The sequence below is a fragment of the Cyprinodon variegatus genome, unplaced genomic scaffold (genome assembly GCF_000732505.1).
Source record: "Cyprinodon variegatus isolate N-32 unplaced genomic scaffold, C_variegatus-1.0 Scaffold54, whole genome shotgun sequence".
In the NCBI taxonomy this organism is placed as follows: Eukaryota; Metazoa; Chordata; class Actinopteri; order Cyprinodontiformes; family Cyprinodontidae; genus Cyprinodon; species Cyprinodon variegatus.
Genome location: NW_015150507.1, coordinates 402,740 through 415,717, shown reverse-complemented (window position 1 = coordinate 415,717; position 12,978 = coordinate 402,740). Strand labels below are relative to the sequence as shown.

Below are 12,978 nucleotides of genomic sequence, written 5' to 3'. Positions count from 1 at the left end.
ACAGGAACCTGTGTTACAGTTCTACGACCCAGAGAGAAGCACTAGGATCTCGGCAGATGCGTCACAGTTTGGCCTTGGAGCTGTGCTGCTACAACAACATGATGGGCAGTGGCTTCCGGTCGCCTATGCATCTCGAGCCTTGACCAGTGCAGAATCCAGGTACGCACAGATAGAAAAGGAGCTGTTAGCAAGCTTATATGCCTGTGAGCGTTTCCACCAATATGTATATGGACAAGCTTTTGAAGTGGAAACTGACCACAAACCTTTGGTGTCCATCATGTCTAAGCCGCTGAACGACTGTCCGTTACGGATACAGCGAATGCTTATCAGGCTACATAAGTACGACGTGCACATGTTATACACGCAGGGTAAATACATGTACACCGCCGACACCTTGTCCAGGGCAGTGGATAAGGAGGAAAGTGCAGACAGCGAAAAGAGTGCAGAGATTCAAGCATACGTGGACATGGTCGTGTCGTCGTTGCCAATAACGGGTGACAGAACAGAGCAAATACGGAGAGAGACTAGTGCAGATGAAGTACTGAAAGAACTCAAGATCACAATTCAGAAAGGATGGCCAGAAAACAGAAAGGATTGCCCCATAACAGTACAAGACTACTGGAACTGCAGAGCAGAGCTCACTGTGGTGGACGACATAGTGATGAAGGGGAGCAAATTCGTAATCCCATCCTCTTTACGGAAGCAAATGCTCCAAAAGATACACGAAGGTCATCTGGGAGAGGTCAAGTGTAAACGTCGGGCAAGAGAAGTAATGTATTGGCCGAGAATCAACCATGATATCAGCCAGACAACAGCATCATGTGATCTTTGCCGCATACACAGGCCAAAACAACAAGCAGAGCCGTTGATGACTCATCCGGTGCCCCACAGACCTTACTACAAGGTGGGTACTGACCTGTTTGACTGTGATGGAAAAAGTTACATCCTGGTCACTGACTACTTTTCCAACTACCCAGAAGTCGGAGCGCTGCAGTCAACGTCAAGCAAGGCAGTTATCAGCTTCCTAAAGACTGTCTTTGCCAGACACGGCATTCCATGTGAACTTTTTTCAGACAATGGGCCCCAATTTACCAGCTGTGAGTTTGAGGCCTTTGCTGAAGAATGGGGTTTTCAGCACAAAACATCGAGTCCAAACTACCCAAGGTCTAATGGCTTGGCTGAGGGTTCAGTGAAAAATAATAAAAAACATGATGAAAAAAGTACAGGACAGAGACGACTTTCAAAAAAGCCTGCTGATCTACAGAAGTGCACCTCTTCAGAACGGACTATCACCAGCACAAATGCTGATGGGTCGACGCATTCGTTCCAACCTACCGGTGAATGAAGACCTGCTGACACCCAAAGGTGCGCACAAAGTCACACAGCTGAAGGAGGAACAAAAAGCAAAACAGAAAAAGCTGCATGATCGGATGGCAAAACATCTTCCAATACTGAAGCTTGGAGATACGGTGCGTCTCAGGGACATCTCTACTGGCACCTGGAGAAGAAAAGGGCGGGTGGAGGAGGAAGTTGCACCACGCTCCTTCAGGATTCAAGTGGAGAATGGAATGTCTCCAAGGAGGAATCGCACGGATCTTCAACTACAGACGACTGGAACTGACATGGCAGCTCAGGAGATGGACCAGCAGGACCCAGCAGAATCAGGAGGGTTGGTTAGCAGTGGACTGACGGCAGCATCGGCAGCATCTGCATCACCTGCGGATGTGACACCTTCCCATGTGTCTACATCAGCAACTCCTGAAAGGCTGGCTAGGCCTAAGAGACAGATTCACCCTCCTAAGAGGTTAATTGAGAGTTGCTGAGGGCTTGCTTTGGTAGTGCAACTTACTTTAAAGACTTTATGTTTTTGTCCTATTTGCAGGAAAAGGAACAGCTGAAATGTTGGAATGATAGAAGTTAATGTTGATACTGTTTCAAGTTAGTGTTTGGATGCATAGAGGCACTTGATAACGTTTGTAAAAAAAAAAAAAAAAAAATAAAAAAATGGTTTAAAGTGAAAAGTTGTTTACAGAAAATGGGTTTTTTTTCTTATAGGTTAAATATTATTTCTTATAGGAGAAGGGATGTGATGTTATGAGCTGGAAAGCTCTTGAACTCCAATACCCAGCATGCAACAGGGTGTGGTGTCACGGGTTGGAGGTCAGAGCGGGCTGCGGTTCGGGATGTAGCTTGCTACTGGTTGGTTCTGTGAGGTTCTAAATAAATATACAGAACAAGCATACACGCCTCGTCTCTTATATAGAAACGAAGAACAACACACCGCTGACTCCGCGGAGCATGAATATCCAATAACCAACTTCAAACCCCTGCGATGCTGATGGCTCGGTTCTGCTGCACTGTAGTCGACCATTTTGTAGTTGATGATCTTGAAATTCCCCGCGGACATTTTTTTAGGTATGAAAATTAGGACATGCCTGGAAAAAGAGGACGTCTGGTTACCCGATTCAAAAATGACGCAGCACACAATTTGCTGCTCTTGCTGCTTTAGGTGTGAACGTAGCATAACAGTGGCTTCCAGCCATGGCATCCCGCGCGAGCATTGGGGTGTCGATTCGTTCATGAGTCAGGGTACACGCACAGGAAGGACAAGCAGATGACCATGATTGACGTGTCAGGAACCAATCGTGGACAATGGACCGTCTTTTGTGATTGGTTGGGATTATTCATTGATTTCTCACTGTAGCGGGACCATTTATTTTAGTTTCACTTCCATGCCTTCTATTTTACTGCTTGCTAAGCGGCTATGGGTAGATCTTGAAGCCACATGGTAAAAATGCGTCAGAGGAATTGTGTGCAAATTGGTTGTGACATGGGGCCAGCTGTGTATTTTGATTTAAAGTTGCCGCAGCTTTGCTTTCTCTGAATTAAAGAAAAGCTGGTGTTCAATTTGTTTTTTTTTTTTTTTACTTTTTTTTATTTCACCTGGTCGAATGTGGGACATTGTTTTAATGTGTGGTACACCAGGACAGAAGTGAAAAATGCAACAGTCCCACAAAAGTAGGAAAAGTTGGTCAGCTTAGTCTCTACATAGTTTATCGAAACCATGGGCTGGTTCACATGCAGTGTGAATGCATATCTGCCTCAGTGTAGCAAAAGCAGGAAGAAAAAAAAAGTGATCCATACAAAAAGAGCAAGGCATTTTAGTAGAAAAAGATTAAAATTTAAATCGAAAGACCAAAGAATTTCAAAAATCTTGTATCACAACCTTAACTGAGAACCAACATAGAAACAGAAACCCCATGACAACACTTCATCTCTTCCACCTGCTTAGCTGACCTGCTTAGCCCTGCTTAACCCAGATTGTTTGAGCCATGTGTCAGGGTTCTATAGCGTACCCAGTTGTGTTTATGATTACCTGATTCTGACTAGTTTTTGCCTCTGGACTCCTGAGTTTTGCTTGCCCCTGTCCTGTCTGTTTTGCCTGTCCTATCTTCAGACTGCTGTTTGGATTCTGCCTGTTAAAAACCTTGGATCTGTCTTCTGAACACGGTTTGGATTCCCCTTCGAAAACCACTTCGTCTCTCTGATCTTCTGGCCTAGACATCTGCTCCTGCATCAATACCTGCTCTGGATTCGTTGTTCGAATTCTTCTGCTCTTCCTCGTCTGCTGGCTTCTGCTTAGTTTGCTCTGCTTCAATTCTGGAACTCTCTGGGCAGCTCCCGCCGCATACTTCGGAAAATCCTCCGGCTGGATTTTACTCCTTCCTCTGGGCCTCGGACTGAACTTAGGAACCAGGTTAATGACTCACATGCTCGCTAAATTTCCCGTCTGAGTTTCTTGGTCACTAACCTGAGTTTCTGCCTCTACATAGATTCCATTAAACCAGTCCGAGCTAACGAACCACAGTTTACAGAGCAGTCAATAAAGCGTTTTGTTTTAAAACACTTCTGTTCTGCCTGCCTGAGTTCTGGGTCCTACTTTTTGAGCCTTGACAATTTTGGAGTGCATGTCGTCTGTTGGTGTTGGTCTACGGTATTTTGTCAAGACCACAATCAATGTGGCCACCTGGTACCTACAGACCATTTCATGCTTTTTTCTGATGATAAGCTTTGTGGTGATGCTGATTTCATTTTCCCGTCGATCTTTGCAACCGCCCACTCTGCCGAAGTGTCAAAAAAGTGTCGAAAAGTAAAAAAAAAAAAACAATCCACCAGACTTTGTTTCCAAGTTTGAAGGTGTTTTGCTTCCCATCCAGGAAGCTTTTACAATTCAAAATGTCAGAAATAGTGTTGAGTTTGAGGCTTTATAGAGTAGCCAAACGAAGCCTTGTTTTGGCTTAGATTTGGAATGACTATGACCTGGATGACTGAGAATCTTCACCAGCATATTAACAATCAGTGGTTAAATTACCATTGTGTTTCTCTGCTCGATTAGCTTTTTCTGAAATGGTTGACAAAAAATATTAATTTTTTCCCACATTTTCTGAATCTTTTAACTGCACTTGTAGTTTAGCATCTGACAGCAAAGTTTTGGCTATATGACCCTTGGTATGCGTGGTATATCAATTTGCTGATATCTTCAGCAGCATTAACACTGACTGCGATGATTTTGGAAAAACTACAAATCATATACGGGAACCAGCATAGATGTGGAAAAACTTGCTTTGGTCAGAAGGGACCAAAACTGTACATTGAAAATGATATTCCCACAGTGTTAAATGGAAGTGGCTACATTGTGTTGTGGCTATGCGTTTCTGTGCGAGGTACAGGGTAGTTGGTCAGAGTTGATGGACAGATGGATGGAGCCAAATAAAGGGAAATTCAATATGAAAAAAAAGGCATGGATTTGACACTGTCCCTCTTCCAGCAGGACAGTGTTTACATCAAAACATATCCAAGTGTTACAACTGGTTAGTCAAAGTCTAGACCTTAATCAAACTTAGAATATGAGAGCAAGCTTAAGCATATTGACTTCCACAGATATTGTGGATGTAATCTGATGAAAAGGATGTGTCAAGTATGAACGCATTTGAAGGCTTGACAGTGTGATAATACATTAACCACAATACAAAGCTTTGGACATGAGCTTTCTTACATCTTCTCCACCCCACACATCCGGTGCATCTGCAAAGTCGAGCTTGTAACAGTTTGGAATGATTTCGGTATCTGGAAAAAAAACAAAACATAAGATAAAAATAAAAAAGTGCATACCTGTTTTTGTCTGAATTGAAAATATTAGGAGCATTAAATTTACCTTTAACTTTGTTACATTTGTTCTTGAAAACATGGACCAGGATTATTGTGAGAAGCAGCAGCAGCAGCACAGGAAGTACTGCTGAAAGTGAAAAAAGAGCAACATCTGGAAGCCCTAAACGAGGAAAAGAAAAAATGATGGACAGTTCTACATCAATTCCTTTCAACACCAAGTATTTCAGTGTTTCATAAGTAATAGCATCAAAGTTAATATTTGAAATTTGGTCAAAGGAAAAATCAGTGTGCTGCACACTGGTGCATTTTGTAGCATGTTTGCATTGCAACAGGAAGGTTCTGGGTTTGACTCCTAGCCGGGGGTCTTTCTCATTGGAGTACTCCAGCTTCCTCCCACAGTCCAAAAACATGAGTGTTAGATTAACTGGCTTCTGTGTTAGTCTCTCTGTTGTCCTGAGACTGTTTGGCAACCTATCCAGGGTGTACCCTGCCTTATGCCCATACACAGCAAAAATGCCAGTGTTAAAATCTTAGGTGTAGTGTTAATTAAATAGTGTGGGTGTTGTGTTAACAATACACAGCAGTAAAATGACATGGCCAGTGTAACTAGTGACATTTTTCTGTTTTTAGATTGGATTGGAAAAACATATTTGGCTTTGGAATTGACACCACACTGGTGTTAATTCTAACATTATATTTTGACACAAACCCCAGTGTAATGTTAATACCACACACCCAGCATTGTTGGACAATCAACAATGGCTGGTGTAAATTTATCACAACTTAGGTGTCAGTCTTTTAAAACTTTGATAAATGTTATTTTAACACTAGCTAGTGTGGACACTGTTAGAGTTATAATTATAAAATTATGCTACATTTCTGTCCTGTGATTCAATCAGGAGGGTCATAATCTTTTATGACCTGCATCCAGAAGGTCATGATGCAGAGTCACACGGTTGTGTGACTTCCATCCAGCCAGATGGTCATTTCACACTGTCTTATGACCTGCATCCTGCCAGATAATCATTACTGGGTTTTCTGTTTAAGACCCGCCCTATTATGTTGTAAACTGTTAATAAAAGGCTTTGCTGTGAAGGGATCTGTGTAAAAAGGTGCTGGTTGTGAGCCAGCAGTCTTTCTCCCCTGTGCAGAGGCTGACGTTACAAAATCCCTGTCTGTGTTTGATCATTTCGTCCTCTTAAACTCTTAAACTCACAATTCTCTGGATTTAAACCCAACAGACACATATAGACACTTTTTGGTGTCAAAGTTAACACAGTGGTTGTTAAATTAACACTGACATTTTTGCTGTGAGTCAGAGATAGGTACAGGCATCAGCTTGGCCCTGATGAAATAAGTGAGAGAAAATGGACGGATGGATGGAAAAATAGGTCCTGCTGGTTTTGTTTATAATTATATAGGCATTACTGTAATATGGAAGTGTATTATAAAACAATGTTTATAAAAGCAAAGCAAGCAAAGCAATGCTTGTCAGAAATAAAACATTTCCACCATTTGCATTTATTTGCTCAAGCCTACAGTAACCTAAGAGCAGGGCCTTTGGCTCAGCTCTTTCTTGACCATGACCGACTATCACCCGAATTACTGCAGACACACCCATCCATCTCCTCATCCGTTGTATCACAAAATTGAAATACAGTGTTTCTCTTTTTTTCTGTGTCAAAAAAGAGTAAGTCAAAGTTAAAAAAGTTATTTCAGTTCTGCTTTCTGTGTATCAGTGGCTAAAGGACTTATTGTGGTGTAAAGCTTGTTGGAGTCCTTGGTATTAATTAGGTTCTTTATATGTGCTGGCTATTTGATACATTTCCATTGCAATTCTCACATTACTTGCAGAATATCTTTTTATTCCCCCCCTTACTTTTAAAATCTGTGTGTAGAGTGCTGTGCACATTGTTTTGCGAAGTCAAAAATCATCAATAATTTTTTAGTTCCCTTTTTAAAGCAATTTCAGTTTTGGTTAATCGAAAACGAAAACTTAAATTATTTTTGAACTGCAGTCATTTATGACACAGAAAAAAGAAATGCTTCTTATTTAAGTTTTTTTTTTTTCAAGCTCTACAATAAAATATCAAATCAGTGTGCCCAGTTCATATTACTTATACTAAGCAAAGCAGTGAACCACCATCAACAATATAAAACATTAACAGTAATATTTAGAATGTAACATAAGTACTTTGTATTCAAAATTAATATAAATCTTCAATCAAAACAAATACTTGCTGTACCTTTAATGAGGTCGTTAGAGGCAGCTGGTGTAGCTGTATTGATGGGTTTCACTGTACTGCTCTTGTGTGGATATGCTGTCAAAGGAAAAAATGGTTTCATTACAGCTCTGGATTAGAATAATTTCCAACAGCAGATTAAATTTTTCTGAATCATACTTGAGTTCTGCTCTAGCTTTGTGAAATTATGAAGAGCAAAAGTCAAAGGCTTCAGGTTTCTAAGATAATCATAATTTACAACTGTTCATATGTAGCTCTATTTCATTGTGTGACTAATTTTCTATAAAATGTGAGAACAGTGCAAACTAAGTTTAACTGAATACTAAATGTGATGAATGTAAGTAAGACAGGTTCTGAGTTAGTTCTCTCTCAGTTCCCTTTGTTGCAAGGGTTTAACTTGCAACAAAGGTTGGTGGTGACGCTCTTAGGATAATGGCTGATGGATCTACAGCTACTCCACCCAAATGCTTTCAATAGGGTTTATATTTTCTAAAAATGAGCTTAATTATATATTAATTGAATGCTTTCCTCTTGTTGAGAACACAAAAGAACAACAGTATACTGCTATTTATAGTTATAGACAGATGCCTGCCTTTAGTGAATTATTTATAAAGGGCTCAAAAACATGAATGTATTAAAAATGACGAATAACAGCCGATACCAATGCCAACAGTAATACATATATGTTGTTGACAGCCTAAGTCTATGTATTGAACCTTATATTTCAAAAATCATTTATACAATGAGACCAACCAGTCTCCTAACTTTTACTGAAACATCGAAGTAGCTGCCGGTTAAAATTCACTGAATGCTGCTGTGTCTCTCCTCCACCTAGTTACTCTGTATGCAGTCAAATGCGACTCCAAATAATAATATGTCCTAAAGCGACAGATCCCATAATATTTCACAGAGAGGTGGGACTCGAGAGCAGCAGGAGAATGAGGAAAAAACATGGACTGAAAACACTCTGAGCACAGTTAGCTGCACCAAACCCCAGTTACTGTTGGCTAAAGTAAATCAGAGGAAAGGGCGAAAAAAAAGTGGAAATTATTGGTGTGGACTATCCCCTCCATGCCAAAGTTGGTGGGGACATGTCCACACCAGTCCTTCAGAAAGTTACGACAGTGCTTTGTTGTATTTGTCTCCATTGATTTAGACCTTTTCACCTAATGTGGCTGGTTGTCTTGGCTCTTTTAAGTTCTTCTTTTTGCCTGCATCTTGTTCTTCTTTTTCTGTAACAGTTTGATATAACATGTAAAATATAAGGTGAAGACATTCCAGTTTAGAGACACAGTCACAATTTTTGGAATGCAGTTTATACCACCAGTGAATTGGATCTAACCCCCCCCTCCCCATCTGCCTCTCACCTACAGACAGATGAAACTGGGTGTACTTTCCAATGTTCCAATCTAGGTCTGACCGACACCAGTATGTGCCAGAATCCCCTTCTTCCAGTTTATTGATTGTAACCCAGAAAGAGTGAGATGAAACATTGAGCACTTGGAATCTACTTTGACCCATGATCATGTCTTTACAGCTGCTTCGTTCGCTTCCTTTGCAGAGGAACTTCCTGTTATTCCTTTGATCAGGCTGATAGGGACATTGCAAGGTTACTGATAATCCGACAGTCCCTCTAACGGTTTCATACTTTACGCAGCACCATTCTGGATAGACAGTAGAAATGGTAAAATTATTTAAGGATTTATAAATATAACTTCAAATTTGTGTTTAACTTATCTCCAGTTTTTTTTACCTTTATACATTTACAATATGTTTATTTGAAAATGATTACTCTTATGCATTTCAAGTAGGTAAATTTAATCTCTCACCCTTTACTTTCAGTACAGTGGCAGAGAAAACATCCAGTCCTGAATTACTCTGAACTCCACAAAGATAAGACCCTGAATCGTTCAGGTTCAGATCGGAAATCGTTACTTTGAATTTTCTTGACTGTCCGTCATCAACGAGTTTGAATCGTCCTTTTTGTGGGCTGTTAGAGGTGATCATTGCCTGATGTAGACACTTGGAGGGCTGGTTTCCTCTGCAGATGTACTTCAGCTTTCTGACAGACTCAGAGTCATAAGGACAGGTGATGGCTGCTGAACCCCCCTCAATGTGTTGGATCGTATTCACCGTGTTACAGCAGCTGTCTGTAAAAAAAATAAATCAGATGATGTTGCAGTTGCATAGTAGCTTCATAATTAAAACACTGGACTTTGTGTTTCATGTTGTATATTGCAATACAGCAATGAGGCAAGAGAAGCAAGAGGAGTAACTACACCTTCATGCTTAATAGTGGAAAGCAAAGCTATGCTTTTCTCCCAAAATAAAGTCTTTGTTAATTGACATGTTGCCAACTAAAAGAAACAGAGCTACCACAAACTCAGGAATCACCACATGGTGAAGCAGATTACCTGAGGCATTTAACGATGCATTTTGCCTAAGCAGCAAACATAAAGGCAAAGACAACAGGTATGTTTGTTCCACATTAGTCAGTAGTTGTTTTAAGGCAGTAATCAAATCAAATAAATGGTAAATCCCATGTTTTTCATAGGGAAAAAGTAATAATACACACAGTCATGTCGCTGTTGGTTAAGGTATGTAAATATTTTACAGTTACAAAAGTGGGTGAAAAAAAGAACAAGACAAGAGTGAAAATGAAGCAGGTTTTTATCACGTATATAATGGGCTGTGTATCAATATTTAAAGCTTATGCCAGCATGTGACCTTTGGCAAAGTTTATGACCACACATGTTCAAAATTCAAGCTTTTTCCACACTAACCATAAATAAACAATGTTATGTTAAAAGGTAAGAACTGTTAGATTTCTATAAACATCTAATTTATAACAGTTTTTCAGGGCTGCTTATGCTATCAGCAACAGAAAATTTCCTATGTGCTGCTTTGAATAGACTTCATAGCAGAGTTCTCGAGCAAAAAAAATGAGGTGGAATCTTACATAAAAAGGTTATAAAAGACATGTAGTCCTCACTTGGTAGACTTCTTATTTATAAACTGTAAACCTTTTCATTTCCCAAGGAAGTTCTCCTTGATTGTTTGCACCAGTGTTTACATCTTGCCGCATCCTTACACATCATAAACTAAAAAACAGCCGAACTAAACAGACACAGGGAAGAAAAACCCTAAACTTCTTAAACCTCTTATAAGAACTACCAAATCACAGATGCACTAGTGTTGCACTAGTGACACAAAGATACTGGCTCACCATTGCAGAGTTATAAAAGATGAATTTCATGCAGGCTTCTTTAATCACTGTTTAAATTACCTTATTTCCAGTAGTAGACAAAAACAGAAAACATTTAAATCTGGTTAGGTCTGTTCGGAAGTGGGCAGATGAGTCAAAGCATACGTAAGTGATTGTGGTGTTTTTGGTTTTATTTTGAAGCTCTTCACATCCCCTGTCACCCATTTTAGGCAGGTCATATGCTGTGTAACTCTTATCCACTGGGTGCACAAGACCTACAGCTTCAAGATTCACAGCCTGAAAGCAATTAGCAGTGCTGCATTGCACTGACGCACAATGAAATGGCCTCCCTCCAAATTTTGGTATCTGATAGCAGACCAAATTGAGCCAGTAGATTGACAAGTCATGGAATTCTTTGTTAAGATATATCACCCCTCTTGATTAAATACATCAAACCCAAATCCCCTAATTTGCCTGATCATGCCTTATCCCATTTATTGCATAACAGTAACTTTTAAGGTTTGCTTTCATATTTAATGGGCCTTAGACTGCTGTACACTGCTGCTCTAGATCTAATGTCACATACTTAGCAATACGACCCTGTCAAGTTACATAGGTGAGTTTTTGAGAAGGGCAACCCACACAAAGCATCGATACAAACCAAATTAGGTATGTTAAACTGAAAAATAATTGAATATGTCTCAAATTAAGCTAATAACTGGATAAAAAATTACACATTGTTATTGGATATCTACATTTTGTTAGTGCCTGAAACAAAAGTCAAATGCCATGTTTGTGAAGAAAATCTAAGCCAACAGAACGGATTCTGATTTTTCTCCATCAGATAGTTGCATGCTTTTTATCTTAATCCAACACTTAGTAACTTTTCAATCTTCATAGAATATTTTCATAACTTTTATGATTATACCTCATTACCTCTGTCATTGCTTTCACCAGCACTAACCAACTTTGAGAAGGGTGGTATTAACCCTGCCAGACAAAACAACTACAAATGTACAGACTACTTTACAGTAGGGTTATTGTAGCATAGAACAATTTCCCACAGATTTTGAGTCAGTGGGTTACATGACCTGGAATCTGAAATCTAAAATCTTGACAAAATTTTGAATAAAATCTAAAAATACTTAAAATTGAAAAGAAATGAGTGCCTCATTTATAGGCTATGTAATCTAGTATCGGGATACTAATTGGGTGTATTTCAGTTGGTCACAAGACAAGGAATTTATTTTTGTTTCTTAAGAGTGTTGGGTTCTGACATTTTATGATGGTCCGTAAGTGAACCTGTGAGCGGAGCGGCGTCTGTGAGCTAGCGGAGCTAGAATGTCCATTATCCAATTGGATACTGAATACACTGCAGTGCCACATCTTTTATTGTTGGGTTCAAATTGAAAGTGAAATTGATACATTGATACACGGATTCTTGCCCTTGAAGCATTCATAAAATGGTTAAAGACTTTGACAGTTAAACATAAATGTACTTACCTTTTCTTGTTTCTAGCTTCACCTCAGTGTAGATATCTTTTCCATTCCGGCTTACTCCACACCAATAGCCCCGAGCATCAGTAGATTGAAGGTTAGAAATTGTTGTTGTGAAGATTCTTGTGCTTTGGTCATCATAGATGAAGAACCTGGTTTTGTTTTTTTCTGTTGTTGTGATAAGAATATCAGGGTAATCACAGTTGTCCTTGCACAGGTACTTCTCATAACTCTCATAACCCGGATTGTATGGGCAGGGGACCTTCACATCTCTCCCCTCATATCCAAACACCCTGATCAAACCTTCAGCACTGCCCATGCAGCTCAGAGCCACTACAGACAGAAGACATCAGAAAGCGCTTTAAAAATCAATTGTCTGATAATATAAAGTTTTCTGACACAAATAAAAAAAGCTGTATTAAATGAAAAACTTACAACACAAAGTGAAGATGAAGAGCAATTTCTGAACATTCCTCATCTTTGATGTCTTTCAAAGAAAAAGAAACTTAACAGGAAGTGATTCTAAAATAACATTGACGCCCACACTGAAACCATTGCTGGCGTATATCAAAAGCTCTACCTTCTGCATCAGATGGCTAACTTTAAATATTTGTCAATGTGAATTAGCATATCTTTTAACAGAGTGGCATTATTACATCTATAAAAACTGTATTTTTTTTTTATCTAGGTCTATTCAGATCTTTTTATATGTCCAGAGTCAAATCAGTGTGTGTGTTCTTAAATAAAAACATTAAGTTTTTAAAATACATTATTCAATTCAATTCAGTTTATTTATATAGCGCCAAATTCACAACACATGTCATCTCAAGGCACTTTACAGTTCAACCAGATCATACAGTCAAA

At 39.4% G+C, this 12,978-nt stretch overlaps 1 protein-coding gene across 2 annotated transcripts in view; it reads right to left on the bottom strand.

Moving 5' to 3' along the window:
* LOC107082495 (polymeric immunoglobulin receptor-like) overlaps positions 1-12,597 on the bottom strand; it is an 18,222-nt gene extending 5,625 nt beyond the window's left edge. Inside the window, exons 1-8 of one of the 2 annotated variants that reach the window (XM_015371205.1) lie at positions 12,550-12,597; positions 12,121-12,447; positions 9,242-9,562; positions 8,780-9,076; positions 8,579-8,644; positions 7,416-7,490; positions 5,216-5,329; positions 5,057-5,127 (exon numbers count right to left, since the gene is read on the bottom strand). In XM_015371205.1, coding sequence (XP_015226691.1) covers positions 5,057-5,127; positions 5,216-5,329; positions 7,416-7,490; positions 8,579-8,644; positions 8,780-9,076; positions 9,242-9,562; positions 12,121-12,447; positions 12,550-12,592 — 1,314 coding nt within the window. In that variant the 5' untranslated portion in view covers positions 12,593-12,597. The remainder of the gene's footprint in view (positions 1-5,056; positions 5,128-5,215; positions 5,330-7,415; positions 7,491-8,578; positions 8,645-8,779; positions 9,077-9,241; positions 9,563-12,120; positions 12,448-12,549) is intronic. The other variant, XM_015371206.1, reaches the window with a different exon arrangement.
* Positions 12,598-12,978: the final 381 nt, after the last annotated feature.